Source organism: Gossypium hirsutum, chromosome D05 (genome assembly GCF_007990345.1).
Source record: "Gossypium hirsutum isolate 1008001.06 chromosome D05, Gossypium_hirsutum_v2.1, whole genome shotgun sequence".
Lineage (NCBI taxonomy): Eukaryota > Viridiplantae > Streptophyta > Magnoliopsida > Malvales > Malvaceae > Gossypium > Gossypium hirsutum.
The window spans coordinates 11,975,160-11,993,555 of record NC_053441.1 but is presented as its reverse complement, the minus strand read 5'-3'; the positions used below and the strand labels follow the sequence as shown (position 1 = coordinate 11,993,555).

Below are 18,396 nucleotides of genomic sequence, written 5' to 3'. Positions count from 1 at the left end.
TATGATGGTAAAAATGTAATTTTATTATTTTAATGATCTATATATTTATAATATTTAAGGGATTAAATTAAAATTCCATTATTTTTAAGAGAAAATGTATAATTTTATTATTATTAATTTTAAATTTTATAAATCATAAAATAATTTAAATAAAAAAATTAATTATAAGGGCTGGACCCTGCCAGCCTCAGATTTTACCATCGATTACAACAAATTACTTTTCCAAGAATGAACCCTCAACATCATTATAAAACGGATATAAAGAATAAAAAATATTTAAGATTATTCTAACTGACTTGATTAATTGGAAATATAAAACATAGGAAATGACAAATATACCAACAATTCTTGGAAATTTTATTCCTTAAATTCTTAACTAAAATATTAGGACCTAGAAGATCGTCGCTCCGCTTACACGCTTCTTCTATTATTTCCAAATTCCCAATGCTCTCTCACAAGCCGAAGCTTCAAAATTCTTAGATCTCCGCTTCAATTTGAGTTGTTTCCTGGAAATTTTTTAAAAATTTCCATCTTATTCATTTTTACAGTATCAGGTAATTTATTTATTTTCTGTTTGGTTTTCTGGATTTGCATGGTTTTCACATTTCATTTTCTAGGCCATCTTTTGTTTGATGATAACGCGCAGGCTTACACACAAGTAAAAGAAAACAGAATTGCATCATGATTTATCTTCAATATTCTTTGTTCACTTACCATAATTGGATTTTCCATCTATTTTTCCCCATTCAGTTGGTTTGCTTGGAAAGAGGGGAAATAAAGAGAGATAGGACTGGAAATATTATTAGTTAGTGTGTTTTAATATCTTGGATATGAAAGCTTTGTTCTCTTTTCTTTGAACAAAGCAAGATTTTATGTTCTCTGTTTGATCAAAACAAGAATTTGATTCAATTTTTTTTATGTTTTTTCTTGGTTATGTAATAGTTAAGGTCGTTCCTATCTCGTTTATGCTTTAGTAATTTACTACCAATTATGCAACATCAAGGAAGCTTAATCAATCTTCGTTATCATTTTTCGTAGAAGAAAAAGAAATGTAAAATACACATCTTATTTACTTTGACTTTCAGGCTGCCTTTGAAGTTAATTCATAATGGTTGATAGCAACAAATCTTCTGGTCCACCTGAAGAAACCCCAAGCCATAATCCCAATGGAAATGTACCTTCAGAAAGTGACCTTGCACTCGATGAGATAACTGAGAAAGTTCAAGAGTCCCTTGGCCTCGAAAAGAGACACAAGTTTTGGGAATCCCAGCCTGTTGGGCAATTCAAAGACTTGGGAGACACTAGTTTGCCTGAGGACCCTATTGAAGCTCCCACTCCTTTATCGGAAGTCAAGCAGGAACCGTACAATCTTCCAACCATGTATGAATGGATTACATGTGATATTGACTCGGACGAAATGTGCACCAAGGTTTATAACCTTCTGGCAAATAACTATGTGGAGGATGATGAGAATATGTTTAGGTTTAATTACTCGAAGGAGTTTCTACGCTGGGCCCTTCGTCCCCCTGGTTATTTTAAGAGCTGGCATATTGGCGTCCGTGTTAAAAGTTCCAAGAAGTTAGTTGCTTTCATTACAGGTGTTCCGGCAAGAATCCGGGTTCGAGATGAAATTGTTACCATGGCAGAGGTTAATTTTCTGTGTGTTCATAAGAAGCTCAGGTCAAAAAGGCTTGCTCCTGTTATGATTAAAGAGGTGACAAGGAGGGTTCACTTGGAGAATATCTGGCAAGCAGCATACACTGCTGGAATCATTATTCCAACACCGATAACTTCTTGTCAATATTGGCATAGATCCTTGAATCCAAAGAAGTTGATTGAAGTTGGGTTTTCTAGACTTGGTCCAAGGATGACAATGAGTCGGACAATTAAGCTTTACAAGTTACCTGAATCAACAGTCACTCCTGGGTTCAGGAAAATGGGGCTACATGATGTTCCTGCAGTCACACACATTCTCAGGAATTATTTGAGTCGGTTTGTGGTTGCACCTGATTTCAGTGAACATGATGTCGAACATTGGCTTCTTCCTACTGAGGGTGTTATTGATAGTTACGTTGCTGAAAGCTCCAAAACCCATGAGATCACTGATTTCTGCAGTTTCTACACGCTTCCCTCATCTATCCTAGGAAACAAGAATCATTCGACTCTGAAGGCAGCATATTCGTATTATAATGTATGTACAAAGACCCCTCTGCTTCAATTGATGAACGATGCTCTTATTGTGGCAAAACAGAAGGAATTTGACGTTTTCAATGCATTGGATGTCATGAATAATGATACCTTTTTGAAGGAACTGAAATTTGGGCCAGGTGATGGAAGCCTTCACTATTATCTTTACAACTATAGGATACGGCATACACTGAAACCATCTGAGCTTGGCCTTGTACTTCTTTAGGTATGTTTTTTTTTCGAAAATTCTTGTGAGAAAGTTTAGTGTTGAGTGTTGATTGGTTGAACCATGGCAGTCCTTGGTTAGTGTTTTAGACCCTATGTTGCCATATAAACAAACCTGTTTTTGTGACTTATTTTGTTTGGTAGATAATAGGCAATGGGTCATCCTTACGCCTCAAATTCTAGGAGCTTGAAATAGATGAATCTCAACATTGATTGCAGTTTCTGGTTTTCTCAGTTGTGACACGATTGTCTTCTTGTTTTGTCATCAATCATCTTTTCTGTATAATACAATTATTTGGTCTCTTTTTCGTTTTTCATTTATGCATTTGTGTAGTTTTTTAAGTCTGATTGGATAATCTTGGGGATCCTCTTCGTTTAGTGGATCCAACATGTTTCGAGTCCTTTGCTCTGTAAACTCATGGACTTTGGGTTTCAAGTTGATGATATTTGGGCTTAATTCAGCCCATTTTTGCAATTTAATGAGCATTCTAAGAGTGACATCTATTTAAAGATCTCATTGGATGATCATATCAAGTAGGATTTGTATTAAGAAATAGGAGTTTACCTTTTATGTAAGTCAACTGGTTTCAACACTAAAAATAAAGAGAGAGAAATGGGTTTTCAGTGAAAATGAAGTATTTAACAGATTTCAGGTTACCATAATAGTTTATGACGTGATTTAATCAAATGGTTATAGTCTTTTTATTTTTATGATTTAATCAGAACCTGTTATAATAATAATATAACTAAGTTTTATTTTAAGTTAAAAAAGAAGTTTAAAAATTCTACAAAGTTAATCATTGATTTTTAAAAAAATAAATGAAATCTAAATTGATGAAATAGCATTGGTTAATATGGTGAGTGTGATGTTGGATTAATCTTCGGTTCCCTCTTTTGGTTTCTTGGTTTAGAAGAAATGTCCATCGCTATCTGACTAATCAAATTCCACTAACAAAACCCGAAATGGTAAATGGTGTGTGTGTCATAAAGCTGATACTTTAAACATTATCTATTGAATTTAGACCCCCAAAACACAAGGTAATCTTAAAAGAAATAGTAGAAATCTACTCAAAACCCAAATTGCAAGTGTTCGATTATTGCTATTTTTCCTTTAGATTTTTTTTTTCTGTCTTGTAAAGTAAATTTGAAAAGTATGGGTGGCTTTTTTTTCAAGCTGTGGATTACCTTTCATTGACTAAGGGCCCATTTGGTTTCAATTTTACCGCCAGTGAGGTGCGTTTATAATAAAAATTTGCTACCAAACTCACTGCAGCGTTGTTTGTTTGGACTATCAGTGCAGTGAGATTTCTTTCCTACCACACTGGTCAGCTGATTTTCAGCTGGAGGAATCAGCAGCAGTGGATGAATTTCTTAAGCTGTTGGCACTGTAGCAGACAAAAACACCCTTACTTTTATTTATTATTTTACCATTTTATCCTTGAAAATTAGATTAATATCTTCCCGAATCTGCAGAAAACCCTGCTCTTCAACTCCTGCTCTTCAATTGACACTCACAGCAGACTCAAAGACACTCACAGCAGACTCAAAGAAGCTCTATTTTTCGACTCATATCTTGTTCTCAACTTTGCTCTGGTAAGTCAAAACTCTTCTTTTTCTACTCTATATATGTGTTTGAATTGTATCAAAGTAGTTTCTGTTTTTCCTTCTCATCTTGTTCTCATCTTCTTCTTAGCTAAAAAAATAACAACAAATAAATATGTCCTCACATGGAGGACAAAATCTTAAAGCAGTTAAGTAATTAGTAGAAATGAAAAAGAATTTTTGTGTTCATACACAAATCCATATGTTTTTTCTCCATTATTTTTTTACCTCTACTTGCCGTTAAAGAGATTGAACATAATTGATGATTTCATCAAGCATACCAGCTTTGCTTGTGATTTTGTTACATCCTGGTATAAATCTTGCAGATACTTCATTCTTTCACTGATTTTCTCCTTTCCAACCTATATAAATCAACATAATTAAAACATTATTATCTAATGAAAGAGACCTGATAAAATAAGAAAACAAATCAGTAATAATACCATCCATATTACCGAGTAACATGCCAACAACAAAAAAAAACATGCAAATTCATACTCACTTTCTCAGCTAAACTGTGGTTGGTTTGGCTCGAAAACACCCCACAACTTAACTCACTGAAATAGCTTTGCTGTTGTTGTTGTTGCTGAAACTGTTCCTCTTGCCATTTCAAGTAAGCCCTTTGCCTCTCGAGCACTACTTGCAGCAAGAAGAATGGATGCTGATTCAGTTGCTGACATGTTGAATGCAAAATAAAATGGCTTCAGACCAAACTTCTTTCAGCTAGTCAAAAATATTCAATAAGAACTTAGTTTTAGATTACTTTTTGGCTTTCTTTCATAATCTGAGATCACCAAAGACCATTGCTCATATTTCAAAATTTAGGGCTATTCTAGGAAGCTGTTAAAAGTTCAAACTGATTCAATCAAGTAAACAACCAACCAAGAAATAACAAAATAATACTTCAGAAGCATGCATGTATAGCAGAAGTTTACAAGTTAAAAACAAAAGTACTTAACTTAGAAACAAAACATACCGATCTAATATATGGTTGCTGGAACAACCAACCAACAATAGGTATCCTCTGCAAAAACACTGCCAGTGTTGGCCAAAAACCACTGCCAAGTCAATAGACTAAAAGATAATCTCATTAATTCCATCTTCAACGTCCATACCTCCTCATTTGCTGCTAAATAAAATTAAAGCAAAAGCCATGTAATTTAAAAGTCAAACATGCCAACACTAAAACTTTGACTATACAAAATTGTTATTCTATATGTTGTTCGAATATGAAATGGAACAAGAGAAGCAATCAAAGTTCTAATAATCTCCCTCTTTGACATTTTGACAAGATCAACAACAAATAATTAACACACAATCTGAACAAATCAACGAAAACTAGAATATATCTCCCCCTAAGAAATAGAACCATGCTCGACCATACACTTCCCTTGTCAATATGATTGGTCATCACATTGTCCACCAAGCATACACACACTTTCCAAAGTAATTTCAAGAAATATAGAGCATGACAAATAATCCACACAAGTCCCATCTAGTATCAACAAAAACCACAAAAAGTAGCATAAAGAGAACACGAGATAAGCAACAAATCAACATCTATCGTATCTACCGTTTGCTACACCAGATCGACTCTGGCAAAGCATAAAGCAACAATCATTAACAATCACTATCCTCATTTTGAACATTTGCTACTACTTCTCCCCCTTTTAGGCAAAGATGTCAGAGGAGCTCCCCTTACAGAAATTTTCAATTTTCAGGACAAATCTTTCAATCAAAGTCTGCTACTCTGTTACATCCTTCTCTATTCCATTTTTTTTTGTTGTAACAGGATTAGAGACATAAGTATTTTCTTCATTAGCTGACTCATATTCCTCATGTACTTCCATTCACTACCAAATTCTATTAGAAACCAAATAAAAGAACTTGCCAAAACAAATCCAACCACCATATCGAAAATCATTCCACAAGCATAATTAAAACAACTATAATTAGCATAATCTAGACCGTGCAGCTTACATGTCCATACAAAAATGGCGATGCAATGTGTATTATGGTTGACGAAGGGTTGGGAGTGTGTATAGCCGAGAGTACAATAAACCCATATGCCTAAAGAGCAAAATTAATAGAAGCCAAGCATTTTTATTAAATCAAAGGAATGAAAAATTCAAACCTAAAGAGCACAATAAACCCATATGCCTCCAATACCATGCCAATGATAGGCCATCCGATGACAACGAAAAAGAAGCCAACACCAAACGAAATTGTTCCCTGCATTCAATAGCAATAAATTATAATGAGAACAAGAGATGAACACACAATTGCGTCTGTTGATGTGCATATGTGTGAGACAAAGAGAGAGGGAGAAGATAAATCAAACCAAATGAAAAAAAGCGAAGAAAGCACAAATTAAATCAAATGAAAAGATTCAGAGATTCGTTAACCAAATGAAAAGAAGCAAAGAAAGCACAAATTAAATCAACAACAAGAAGGAAAAAAAAGAGCTCACTCTTTCGGTCGTTCATTTCAAAGGAAAAAACTGTTGCATTCAACACCTGGATTGGGAAGTTTCCCATTCACTTCCCAGGATTATCTTCACTGCTTTTTCCTCAATTTTGACCCAAATTTCCCCAATCATCTTATTTCTAAGAAACTTACAAATGCAATAAATTATAATGAAAACAAGAGATGAACACACAATTGCGTCTGTTGATGTGCATATGTGTGAGACAAAGAGAGAGGGAGAGGATAAATCAAACCAAATGAAAAGATTCAGAGATTCGTTAACCAATTGAAAAGAAGCAAAGAAAGCACAAATTAAATCAACAACAAGAAGGAAAAAAAAGAGCTCACTCTTTCGGTCGTTCATATCAAAGGAAAAAACTGTTGCATTCAACACCTGGATTGGGAAGTTTCCCATTCACTTCCCAGGATTATCTTCACTGCTTTTTCCTCAATTTTGACCCAAATTTCCCCAATCATCTTATTTCTAATCATTTTATTTCTAAGAAACTTACAAATGCAATAAATAATTATAACTACAACCAAATTAATACAAAATATAATTACAACTACAAATTTAAATTCAAATAAACTTGGATAGGTTCATTTATACAAAGCTAGAGTAAAAAATCCATTTAGGCGAAGTCAAGGATTAATGTTGAAAATTCTACATTATGAAAGTTAAATTTAAATTATTAATTTTTAGAAGGGTAAAAGTATAATTGTCTCATCTAACAAAAAGTTCTAAAAATAAAAAACTTAAATTCATGCTCCGTCTAATAAGAGTATTATTATTATTTACTCATGTGTTAGTAAATGAGTCAAAATAAATTAATTTGATTGATAATATTTAGCCATTCTTATAACTTATCTTTGATAAAGAGATAAAATTTTCTGCTTATGTAATTTTTTTGTTTATTTTGAAAAGATCTTATTTTTTTACAAAATTTTTTACTATCTTTCTTTTTCAAGTGTAAAACCGTATTAGCTATTCTTTATTTTATACCTAACTATTGTAATGTATGTCTGCATTTTTCTCGTATTATAAAATGGTCTAAATTCTCCCGTTTAGCCAAGAGAGATTAAGGCCACTATCTGTCCCAAATAATTCTAGTAGTGAGCCACATATATAGTATTTAAATTAGAGGATTCGAACTTAAGATTTTAAAATTCTCAAATTTTTAACCTTATTAATTCAATCAAAATTAAAGGATTCGAACTTAAGATTTTAAAATTCTCAAATTTCTAACCTTATTAATTCAATCAAAATTAGAGGATTCGAACTAATATAACATTATTTGTCTTATGTAACAGGCCAATTTTATTCGGCCCAGAGAAAAACAAACAAAACAGATAAATTAAAAAATAAATAAGTCCATCTTACAAGCCCAAAAATACAGGGAAAATAAAAATGAATATTATGTAATATATTCGGCTATAAAAGCCATAACAACACATGTATCTATTTATAGACAATCAAAAAAGAGAAATCCAGAAAGAAACTACAACAGTTTTTTTTTTCCAATTAAGGTGCCAGTTTTTTTTTGGGTGTGGCTAGATAAAGATTAGCATTGGGAGACGTCTAATATAACTTATAGACTATATATTTGCTCTATGCTTCTTGGTGAATGCTAGCACATTGACTGAATTATATCAATGACAATAGATGGTAAAGACACGAAATTTTGTGGAAGGAGATAGTAGCTTAGCAACAAAAGCTGTTTGAGATGATGAGCTGACATTGATATTTTGTGAACTTTGCGTGAATGAAGTCAATGCTGGTAATAGACCGACAATTCATCTAAACTCAAAAGGATGGGAAAATGTCATTGCTCTTTTTCAAGCAAAAACACAAAAAAATTATAGAAAACCTCAATTGAAAAATAAGTGGGATACATTAAAAAAGGAATGGAGGTTATGGAGGGAGTTGCTTAAGGAATCTACAGGTATTGGATGGTGTCCAACTAAAAAGACGGTCGATGCTACCGAAGAATGGTGGGCTGCAAAAATACAGGTTAGTGTTCACTTTATCATTATTTTAATGCATAAAGTTTATTGAAATTAATAATTTACAATTATAAAAATCTTAGTATAACATTTAATATTTAGCATTTTATGTAGGAAAATCCTGATTTTAAAGGATTTAAGAAGAAAGGAATTGAGCCACGATTGAATGAGTTAATGTGGCAAATGTTTGGTGGCATTGTAGCCACCGGAGAGAACGCATGGGCACTTTCGTCTGGTGTTCTTCCAAGTGGGGTTCCTATGGGAGATGATGCACCTAATGAGGGATTTGGTGATTCAGATGAACATAGTAACGAGAATGAAGGTATTCCCCCTGATGAGGTACCATCAAACCCTTCTCATGAAATCCCTAATCGAAGAAAGCAAACACTTGGGGCTGTACACGGTAAGGGAAAAAAATCAAGTTCAAGTAGAAAATCATCAAGAAATACATTAACTACTCAGATTGAGAAATTGTGTGAGAGTATGGCTAGTCCAATGAAGTCAGTGAATGAAATTATTTTTCCTCACTCTCAATATACTATTTCAAATGCAATGGATGCTTTGCGTGCTTTGGGAGATGAAATTCCAAAAAGAGATGAATTGTACTATTTTGCCACCAAAATGTTCCAAATATCGGTGAAACGAGAAATGTTTTTGAACTTAGATCCAGATGATAGGGTTTGGTGGCTTCGACGTGAGTATGCTGAACAAAATCCAATTGCATCATTTTCATCCTTGGTAGCAACATCCTCATTTCCCTTCCAACCATACCATCAACCACCTCCACCATCAGCTCCTTAGAAATATTATTGTAATATAACTATACTACTTTTTTATATGTAAAACTAATGTATGCTACTTTTTATGTTTGTTATTTTTATGTTATGCTTTTAATCAAGTTTTTGTGTTGTATAGAATGTCACGAGATTTTAAAGGATTTATTTTCATTTGATTACTTTTTCAGGTTATGGATGAATTTAACAATATGTATAATAGTTTTGATATGAATTATGATACCTCTGAATTAAGTGAAGAGGCTCAACGAAGAATAGCCACAATTGTTACCCAAGTTGAGCACAACAATTATCATAATGAGGAAGAATATGTGTTAAGCAGTGTATTGGTACACCATGAAACTTATTTCACTATGCAACCGCGTATGGATTCAAATTATACTGGTCAAATGTGGGTGGACGAAGTATTAAATGGGCACGATGATCGTTGCATGATTAGTTTTAGGATGCCAAAAAATATATTTCACAGATTGTTGCATGATTTGCAAACAAATTATGGCTTAAAGAATGGGAAAGTATCGGCGATGGAGAAGTTAGCATTATCATTGTACATTCTTGGAAATAGAGAATCAAATTCAAATGCAACAGAGCGATTTCAACGATCTGGGGAAACTGTTAGTCGAATTTTTACTGATATGTTGCATATATTTACTCGAATGGGAATAGACACGATTAAACCCATTGAAGGTCAATTCGAAGAAGTACCGAACCATATTCGACATGATACAAGATATTGGCCTCACTTTAAGGTAAAATTTACACAATCTTTATATTTTTAAAACATAAATTATTTCTAACTTTTATCTCATTACTTGTATTTATTTTAAAGGATTGTATTGGGGCCATAGATGGAACACACATAAAAGCAAGCATTTCGCCTTCTTCTTAAATACCTTATATCGGACGGAAAGGTGAACCAACTCAAAATATTATGGCAGCTTGTGACTTCAACATGTGCTTTATTTTTGCATTTCCTGGTTGGGAAGGAACAGCACATGATAGTAGAATTTTTTTGCAAGCACTTAGAAAGCAAGAGTTGAAGTTTCCACACCCTCCACCAGGTCGAACTTTAATTTTTAATTACTTTTTACATAAAAAATATTAAAATTTTTAATTTATTTTTAAACTTGATATTATGTTTTACTTTTTTTGCAGGAAAATATTATCTTGTGGATTCCGGATATCCACAAATGGCAGGTTTTCTAGGTCCATATAGGGGGAACGATATCATTTACCTGATTTTCGTCGAGGTAATCATCAAGTATCTGGAAAAAAAGAAATCTTTAATCATGCCCATTCTTCGTTACACTCTGTGATTGAACGAACATTCGGAGTGTGGAAAAAAAAATGGCCAATATTAAGAGATATTCCAAGTTATTCATTCGACAAGCAAGTTTTAATAGTTATTGCAACAATGGTTTTGCATAATTACATTCGAAGACATGCTTGGTCAAATGATGAGGATTTTCAAGAATTTGAGAATATACTGGACATGTCAGTCTCTTCAAGCCAGTTTGACAGATGTGAATCGAGTTCTTCTAGCAGAGAAAGTGACCTTGAAATCACAATGTTAAGGGAAACCATTGCAACTAGTTTAATGAATCAATATTTGTAAACACATTTTGTATCATAACCTAATTTCTAGTAATAATGAAACTTGTTATGTCTTATGTTACTATATTTTTTTTATTAAAAATCATCCGTTTAGATACTTCAAAATTAGATCCAAGTATAATGTTATTATTTGTGAAAATAATATTTATCATTGTTATAAAAAATATTTAATTATAACTATAAAAAATTAAAAATAATTATCATTTTATCTAATAAATAATTTAAATTAATTATATAATTCATTAAAATATTGGAAGATACATTTTAATATTTTATTAAATGAATTTGCATATTTTAATAATTTTAAAAAAGTAAAATAATTTAAATAACTTCTATTATATATCAATTCTAATTTGATGTCCTTAATAGTCATTTTTCATTTTCACCTCACCGCTACAGCTGCGTTTGAATCCAAACACACACCCCACCATTGTTTCTAATCTCACCGCTACAGTACCCAATCTCACCGCCACCGCTGTTTTTAACCTCACCGGAGGTAAACACACCGCCCATCCAAACTAGCCCTAAATATAAAAAGTGGGAATAGATATGCAAATGCAAAAGCCAATGTTTTAAGGGTGTCCCATTCGAATTTGAGAAAAATGATTCGTTGTTATTTTTTAACAACCAACCCCTGTTAATTGTAAAACTTTGCTAGATCATAAAATACATTTTATTTGGTACACTAAAAACTTCACAAACAGAATCAATGGTTGATAAGTATTTTATAGAGGTAGAATAAAATATTAAAAAAAAGATAAATATGTCAATTTTTTAAGTCTGCACAGTGGAGTTTTTAGACTCTACGCTTAGGGAGTTATCAAGTAACTTATAGCAGTATAATAAAATATTAAAAAAATATATTTAAGAAAGTTTGCTCAAAATTTTAAGGTTGGTGTGGAATAAAAACACACACTTGTAGTTTATCAAATACTCAGTCTTTATTTAAGGCATATTATTTGACACTCCAACTTTTTTAAAAAATCATTTTAGTCATTTATTTAATTTTTCATCTTTTTTACCAATTAAATTTATATATTTTTTTCAAATCACCTCAAAATGGATGGAAAAATTAATATTTATTAACTTTGCTAATGTTACGTACACATGTAAGCAATTAATTTTTTAAAATTTAAAAATTCAAAAAATATGAAAACTATTTTTAAAAATGAAAAAAGAATTAAATTTATTTAAAATTATAAAATTTTTAATGTTGTTTAAATTTAAAAACTAATTAAAAGCTAACGTGTCATCTATGTGGCAATCTACATGTATGCCACATCAGCAAAGTGAACAAATATTAAATTTTTCATCTAATTTAGGGTGATTTGACAAAAGAATATAAATTTAATAATTAAAAAAGAAAAATTAGATGGGAGACTAAAATAGGATTTTCTATTAAATTGGAAGTTGCCTTTATTTAAAGCATTATTCATCAAAGTAAAAAGAAAATTGGCCAAAGAAGTAAACAGTTGCTTTTTCTAAAACTTGAATTATATATGTTGAGAAAAGATCAGATATACTCTTCATTTTATATATTTACTAAATAAAAAGAATCGTATATGTTGAAATTGCGATTAGCATATATTTTAAATTAAAAACAGTTTGAAAAAAAGCAGGTTAAGTAACATAGAGCATTAAAATTACAGATACGGTATTAACGGTTTTAATTGCATCTTAAACTGATGTTCAAGTCCTTAATTGTAATAAATTAAAAAAAGAAGGGCAAAGAGGGAAAATTAGGGGAGAAAAAGAAGAGGATGTTGGATTAGAAGTTAGATCCTTGTGGAAGTAGTAGGATACGGCTAGTCCACTAAGGAGAAAGAGATATCTATCACATTAAACCTAATAAAAGACAACTCAAAACGCTTTTATATTGCTGCTTTGCTGCTTTGCGTTTGCTATCAACACTTCTCTCCTCTCTCAAAACTCCGCGGCGCAGATCCGAGGAGTTTGGGAAACCCTATCTCTCTCTAAATATCAACCGAAAAAAGCTCTCAAAAAACTACCCTTTCTTCCCCCCCCCTCTCTCTCTCTCACTTTCTCTCATTCTCTTTCTTTCCAGCCTTTCTACACTCTTTTTTTCCCCATCGCTCCTACTGTTTTCATCTGCTTCAAGGTTGCTCTCTTCCCATCTTTGTTCTTCTCTTTTTGTCTCTGTGTGCGGGGTGATTAGGTTTGATTGATTGTTTTTTCTTTTTCCTGTTTTGCTTTATTTTTGTTGAATTTATTTTGTTGATGTTAATTGGATTTAGTTTTACTGTTTGGGATCTGAGTTTGATCTGTTTCACTTGTATGTTCGTGGGTTTTTGTTTTTGAGATTGACTAGTTCGTGTACAGGAATTTTCCGGTTCCTTTTTTTTCTTGCAAGGTTTATTCTTTTATATTTAGTTCGAGATTTGAGAAATGAACAAATTTGAAGCATTCCTGCTGGATTTATCTCTAAGGAAAAAGAACTGATGGACTTTGAAGAGAAAAGGCGAACAAAAAGGGTTGTTGTTTGTATTTTAGGTTCCAAAGAGTACGAATTTGGAAGGCTTTAGTTATCCGAGCTTCCGTTTATGAAAATCGTTGCTTTTTGTTATTATTGTGGGCAGATCTTAACTTAAAATTGTAACTTCCAGCTTTGGGGTTGATATCTTTCATTTAGTTGAGTGAGATGATTGGCACTTATTCCCCGAGCTACGCATATTATTGCTACTTGGTAATGGAAAATAAAAAAAATTAGGCTGTAAATGTTTGATGATAGTTCAGTTTTAAGTTACTGGTCGGTGACTTTGAGGCTGATTTTTAACAAATGTGGTATTTCTGATCTGAGTTGAAAGGTATATATGTTGTCACTGTTTGAATGGATTACAATATGGGCCTAACATTAGTATTATCTTACACCACTTTCTTTACAAAACCCTTCATACTGACCGAGTTACTTATGTCATAGTAAACCGAGGGTTGGAAACATGTTTACTTAACTGCTTACAAGTGATTATTTGGTGCTCCTGTGGACCGAGACAGTGCCATCAGTATGTGTCTTCTGTAGCAATATTTAGATATTTGGTGATAACAAAGTGTTAAACCTTACTTTTAAGCACTTGTCCCTGAGTGAATTTTGGAGAGGTAGGCAATATGGTTTCTGGTGGTAAAGGGTTTATGATCCAAATATCAGATGACTGTATGCCTCTTTGTATGGCTTCTCCAAATACTAAATCAGAAGTTAATGCTTGTGCTTCTCTTCATCTGGTGTGCAAGTTTGGCTCTTCTGTGACATCTTTTTCAATATGGAAAAGCTTTGGCTTTTAATTCCATTAAAAACTTTCAACGTTACATGTTGGAGATTATATCTTTTGATGATTATATACCGTTCAGAATACTGATTTTATCAGAATCCAGCCTTGTTGAATTGGCCAGTATCCATTTATATCTTTAAACTAAAAGCTGTGATTTGGAGGTGAGATGAATATAATAATTTTCTTCTTTCTTCCCTCTGCACAGTCATGGCAGGTTTGGCACCGGAAGGATCCCAATTTGATGCTCGCCAATATGATCAGAAAATGACTGAGTTGTAAGTTTCTTGTTTATAGACTGCATTCTTTCCTCCCTTCGCATATGTTTTTTTCCCTTTAAAACAAGAGGGAAAAAGAGCTGATTGGTTTACAATGGGCTGATTCTTACATGTGGAAATTCTAATGGGACAGGCTCCAAACTGATGGAGATGATTTTTTCACGAGTTATGATGAAGTTTATGACAGTTTTGATGCAATGGGACTTCAAGAGAATCTTCTGAGGGGTATCTATGCGTATGGTATGTATGATGAAGTTTATATCTTTTTTATGTTGGTCGTTTTTGTCAAATTTATGCTGAATTCTTGATTCTCTTGTCAATATTTTCCAAGGTTTTGAGAAGCCTTCTGCAATTCAACAACGAGGTATTGTTCCATTTTGCAAGGGTCTTGATGTTATTCAGCAAGCACAGTCCGGAACTGGGAAGACAGCAACTTTCTGCTCTGGAATTCTACAACAACTTGATTATGCTATGGTCCAATGCCAGGCTCTGGTTTTGGCACCCACCAGGGAGTTGGCACAACAGATTGAGAAAGTGATGCGGGCACTTGGTGATTACCTTGGTGTTAAGGTCCACGCTTGTGTTGGTGGGACAAGTGTTCGTGAGGACCAGCGCATTCTTCAAAGTGGTGTTCATGTTGTTGTTGGAACTCCTGGTCGTGTCTTTGACATGTTGAGGAGGCAGTCACTCCGCCCAGATTATATTAAGATGTTTGTTTTGGATGAGGCTGATGAAATGCTTTCTCGTGGTTTTAAGGATCAGGTTTGCTATTTCGTTTTTGATGTTACCTTAAAATGATTCCAATTTTGGAAAGCACTGGTTTTGATAATTTGTGCTCTTATAATGTTGATGTCTGTCAGATCTACGATATCTTCCAGCTGCTGCCAGCCAAGATTCAGGTGGGAGTATTTTCTGCCACAATGCCACCTGAAGCCCTTGAGATCACTAGGAAGTTCATGAACAAACCAGTGAGAATTTTGGTTAAGCGTGATGAGCTCACCCTCGAGGGTATCAAGCAGTTTTATGTGAATGTTGAAAAGGAGGAATGGAAGCTTGAAACTCTTTGTGATCTCTATGAGACCCTTGCCATCACCCAGAGTGTCATTTTCGTGAACACAAGACGCAAGGTTGACTGGCTAACTGACAAGATGCGAAGCCGTGACCACACAGTTTCTGCCACCCATGGAGACATGGACCAGAACACTCGTGACATCATCATGCGTGAATTCCGCTCCGGTTCTTCTCGTGTTCTCATCACAACTGATCTCCTTGCTCGTGGTATTGATGTGCAGCAAGTGTCTCTAGTCATAAACTATGATCTGCCGACTCAACCAGAAAACTACCTCCACCGTATCGGACGAAGTGGAAGGTTTGGAAGGAAAGGTGTTGCCATTAACTTTGTGACTAATGATGACGAGAGAATGCTGTATGACATCCAGAAGTTCTACAATGTGATCATTGAGGAGCTGCCGTCAAACGTCGCTGATCTCCTTTGATGAGATTACCTTTTTTGGAAGATTATTTGAGGCAAAGGGTTTTGTTGTTTTGCAAGTCCTATTTTAACGTGCGCTTTTCTTGTTTCTTTCTTTATTTTTTTTTCTTCCTTTCTAGTTTCTTAAGTTAATGTTGTTCTTAAAAACATATTTGACCATTTTAATGATATGGTTCCTGCACATTTTCTAGATAATGATTGTCCAGTTTTGCCCACTCCTTTGCTGTGGGTTTATCGTTATTTGATATTCTAATGCAGCTAGGGGTTTTTGGAATCTCCTTTTTTCTTTGTAAGTTATTCAAGCTTGGGTGGATTTATATAATGTTTGGTCACTGAGGTTTTTTTCTCTTCAGCTGATGACTCACTTGAGCTTTAGTAGAGCTTAGTTGTTTGCTGCGCCTACCGAGTTCATTGCCTTTCCAGTTGTGTTGGTCATTGTTTGTATTTTGAGTTTTGGTTTGTCTCATTCCATTTTAAAGGAAGCTTAGGTACGCCAAACTCATTTTTATTATTTTCTCTTTTCAGTTTGCTGATCCTTTTATCATGGACTGAATTAATTGATGCATTTAAATAAATTAGGCTAAAATTTGATTTTAAATTGTATTTTCTAATTTAACAACCTGAAGAGTAGTCACTTCAAACTAACAATATATCCAATCGGTGAAGAACGTTTGGGCAATGGCGTCTCCCACCAAATAATAGGTTTGCTTTCCATGGAGAAGCGTTGGGCTGGGCTGTTGGCTGTTGTAGCCTTGTCTGTGTTTTACTGTTTACTCTCCCATTTTTTTGGTTGTATGTATGTACATATGGTTCAATTCGTGAAAGAAAAGCAGATAATGTGACCCACAACATCAGCTCTGTACTCAAAACTCAAAAGTCATCACTCATCACCATCTAGCAGCGTGAGTGAGGACAACCCATCTTTTAACAGTTGCATAAAATTCACAACCCAATCAAATATTATTATTTTACACAATCTCATTACCCCTTTCTCAACTTCAATAGAAATATGCATACCTTGATTTCCTTCCATCTAGAAGACGCTCTTCATTATCAATGTCAAGGATGAACGCCATCAGACGTGGCAAGTACGCACCAATGACCATTCAAAATAAGCTGCCTGCCCTCGTGCAATGGCCGACTGCCTTGTAAGATAATATAAAAGTAGAAAATGTCAAAAGGCTCCACCAATGAAAAAAATAATAATTGCCAACACTAAAGCCCATAAGCACCCCCACTTGAGCTGTTCCCACTTAACCCCCCCCCCTTTCCTCTCTGTCTCAATCCAAGTAAAAAAACAAACCCAATTTATATTTATTTTCTCCACTTGCCGCAACTTCATCTTCATCCCTTTCCACACCTCCGCATTCATTTTTTTTGCTTTATGGAGGGTTTCAGATCCAAATCATACAGGGATGGTGAGATGCAGATGGATAGCTACTACTATCAAGCTAAAGAAGGAGGGCCAAGGAACATGCAAGACCTCAGATGCTACAGTGCCAATTATGCCAACTCTGTTCAACCACCAAATCAGCTGGGCAAGGAAATTAAGATGAAGAAAAGCAAAAGCACTTTTGGGTCTTCTTCAAAATCATGGAGCTTCAATGATCCGGAGCTGCAGAGGAAGAAAAGGGTTGCTGGTTACAAGGTTTACGCGGTTGAAGGCAAGATGAAAGGGTCTCTAAGGAAAAGCTTTAGGTGGATCAAAGACTATGTATTGTATGGGTGGCGCTGATTCTCTGCTACTTGTCTCGATTTTTCTTTTTCTTCTTTGTTGGGACTATGTCGGTGGATGGCAACTTTGGGATATGCGAAATTTCCTTGAATCTGGAATTTTTCATAAGCTTTTACAATATATAGAGCATAAAGTATACTTTGTAGAATTTTAATTATAGATTATCTGAGTACGTATTTCTCAAATTAGTGAGATTTAGGTCCTCAGCGAAATTGAACATGTTAATTCATTTCCTTAGATTGCATTCTATCTAAAGAGGGTCTTGATAATGTGCCATCGTCAATGATCTTGTTTCTAATTATTGGTGGACCATCAATTTAGATGAATGAGATAAAAGCAACTCATAAGAATTAATAGAAGATTTGAACTGTCTTTTTCAATCTCATTCTATCTACTTTTTCATAAGGTTTGAATAAAATAAAATGGAAACTCAAAGTTTTGATTTTGAATATGGCTCATTAGGTGCCAGCTAACCCCACTAAATAAATAAACAAGATTTAAAATCATAACTACATGATTAGTGTACCCAGACCTGAAATCCGAATGGTGTAGACCAACCGATTCCATGGATATTTTTTAATGCTATTGATGTTGCATTAATATTTAATAACAAAAAAAAGTAAGTGAACCCCTCTTCCCAATAATGAATATCTTGTTCAAGAACCTGCTATTTTTAAATGTTGGTTAAAATTTTCAGCAATTGTTGTATACAGCCGTT

The 18,396-nt window shown here is 33.8% G+C and overlaps 4 protein-coding genes, 1 long non-coding RNA gene and 1 other non-coding gene across 15 annotated transcripts; all 6 read left to right on the top strand.

Moving 5' to 3' along the window:
* The first annotated feature begins 313 nt into the window (after positions 1 to 313).
* Positions 314 to 8,273, top strand: LOC107906086 (glycylpeptide N-tetradecanoyltransferase 1). 9 transcript variants are annotated; one of them, XR_005913894.1, is made up of 5 exons: positions 352 to 554; positions 1,086 to 2,191; positions 2,309 to 2,413; positions 3,886 to 4,005; positions 8,144 to 8,273. XR_005913894.1 is itself a non-coding variant. In XM_041093766.1 (4 exons), exons 2-3 carry the CDS (start codon positions 1,109 to 1,111, stop codon positions 2,411 to 2,413), a joined length of 1,188 nt encoding a protein of 395 aa, XP_040949700.1. In that variant the 5' UTR covers positions 352 to 554; positions 1,086 to 1,108; the 3' UTR covers positions 3,708 to 3,820. The 9 variants fall into 9 exon arrangements, 6 of the variants coding, with proteins under 6 accessions (XP_040949697.1, XP_040949700.1, XP_040949701.1 ...); XR_005913893.1 differs by having other exon boundaries at positions 1,086 to 2,413; XR_005913892.1 differs by lacking the exon at positions 8,144 to 8,273 and adding an exon at positions 3,708 to 3,799 and having other exon boundaries at positions 1,086 to 2,413; positions 3,886 to 3,951.
* A 122-nt stretch (positions 8,274 to 8,395) lies between these two features.
* LOC107906087 (uncharacterized) lies at positions 8,396 to 9,420 on the top strand. Its single transcript, XM_016832950.2, has 2 exons — positions 8,396 to 8,491; positions 8,599 to 9,420. The coding sequence occupies exon 2, from the start codon at positions 8,659 to 8,661 to the stop codon at positions 9,283 to 9,285; it is 627 nt and encodes a 208-aa protein (XP_016688439.2). The 5' UTR covers positions 8,396 to 8,491; positions 8,599 to 8,658; the 3' UTR covers positions 9,286 to 9,420.
* A 396-nt stretch (positions 9,421 to 9,816) lies between these two features.
* Positions 9,817 to 10,493, top strand: LOC107906088 (uncharacterized). Its single transcript, XR_001686663.2, has 3 exons — positions 9,817 to 10,027; positions 10,108 to 10,339; positions 10,434 to 10,493. It is a non-coding gene; the product is annotated as an uncharacterized lncRNA (long non-coding RNA).
* A 2,178-nt stretch (positions 10,494 to 12,671) lies between these two features.
* Positions 12,672 to 16,138, top strand: LOC107906090 (eukaryotic initiation factor 4A-10). Of its 2 annotated transcripts, none has more exons than XM_016832952.2 (5): positions 12,672 to 13,011; positions 14,382 to 14,451; positions 14,585 to 14,691; positions 14,783 to 15,213; positions 15,312 to 16,138. In XM_016832952.2, exons 2-5 carry the CDS (start codon positions 14,384 to 14,386, stop codon positions 15,945 to 15,947), a joined length of 1,242 nt encoding a protein of 413 aa, XP_016688441.1. In that variant the 5' UTR covers positions 12,672 to 13,011; positions 14,382 to 14,383; the 3' UTR covers positions 15,948 to 16,138. The 2 variants fall into 2 exon arrangements, with proteins under 2 accessions (XP_016688441.1, XP_040949696.1); XM_041093762.1 differs by having other exon boundaries at positions 12,755 to 13,068.
* LOC121218050 (small nucleolar RNA snoR98) lies at positions 14,055 to 14,159 on the top strand. The gene has a single exon (XR_005914317.1). It is a non-coding gene; the product is annotated as a small nucleolar RNA snoR98 (small nucleolar RNA).
* A 371-nt stretch (positions 16,139 to 16,509) lies between the features above and the next one.
* Positions 16,510 to 17,915, top strand: LOC107906092 (uncharacterized). The gene has a single exon (XM_016832953.2). The coding sequence runs from the start codon at positions 17,328 to 17,330 to the stop codon at positions 17,676 to 17,678; it is 351 nt and encodes a 116-aa protein (XP_016688442.1). The 5' UTR covers positions 16,510 to 17,327; the 3' UTR covers positions 17,679 to 17,915.
* The last annotated feature ends 481 nt before the right edge of the window (positions 17,916 to 18,396 follow it).

Bases quoted from the DNA above. Each gene is read 5' to 3' on its own strand.
- LOC107906086 (XM_016832948.2), top strand. From the start codon at position 1,109: ATGGTTGATAGCAACAAATCTTCTGGTCCACCTGAAGAAACCCCAAGC.
- LOC107906087 (XM_016832950.2), top strand. From the start codon at position 8,659: ATGTGGCAAATGTTTGGTGGCATTGTAGCCACCGGAGAGAACGCATGG.
- LOC107906090 (XM_016832952.2), top strand. From the start codon at position 14,384: ATGGCAGGTTTGGCACCGGAAGGATCCCAATTTGATGCTCGCCAATAT. The intron at 14,692-14,782 runs GTATGTATGATG...ATATTTTCCAAG, and splicing joins GAGGGGTATCTATGCGTATG to GTTTTGAGAAGCCTTCTGCA. The intron at 15,214-15,311 runs GTTTGCTATTTC...GATGTCTGTCAG, and splicing joins CTCGTGGTTTTAAGGATCAG to ATCTACGATATCTTCCAGCT.
- LOC107906092 (XM_016832953.2), top strand. From the start codon at position 17,328: ATGGAGGGTTTCAGATCCAAATCATACAGGGATGGTGAGATGCAGATG.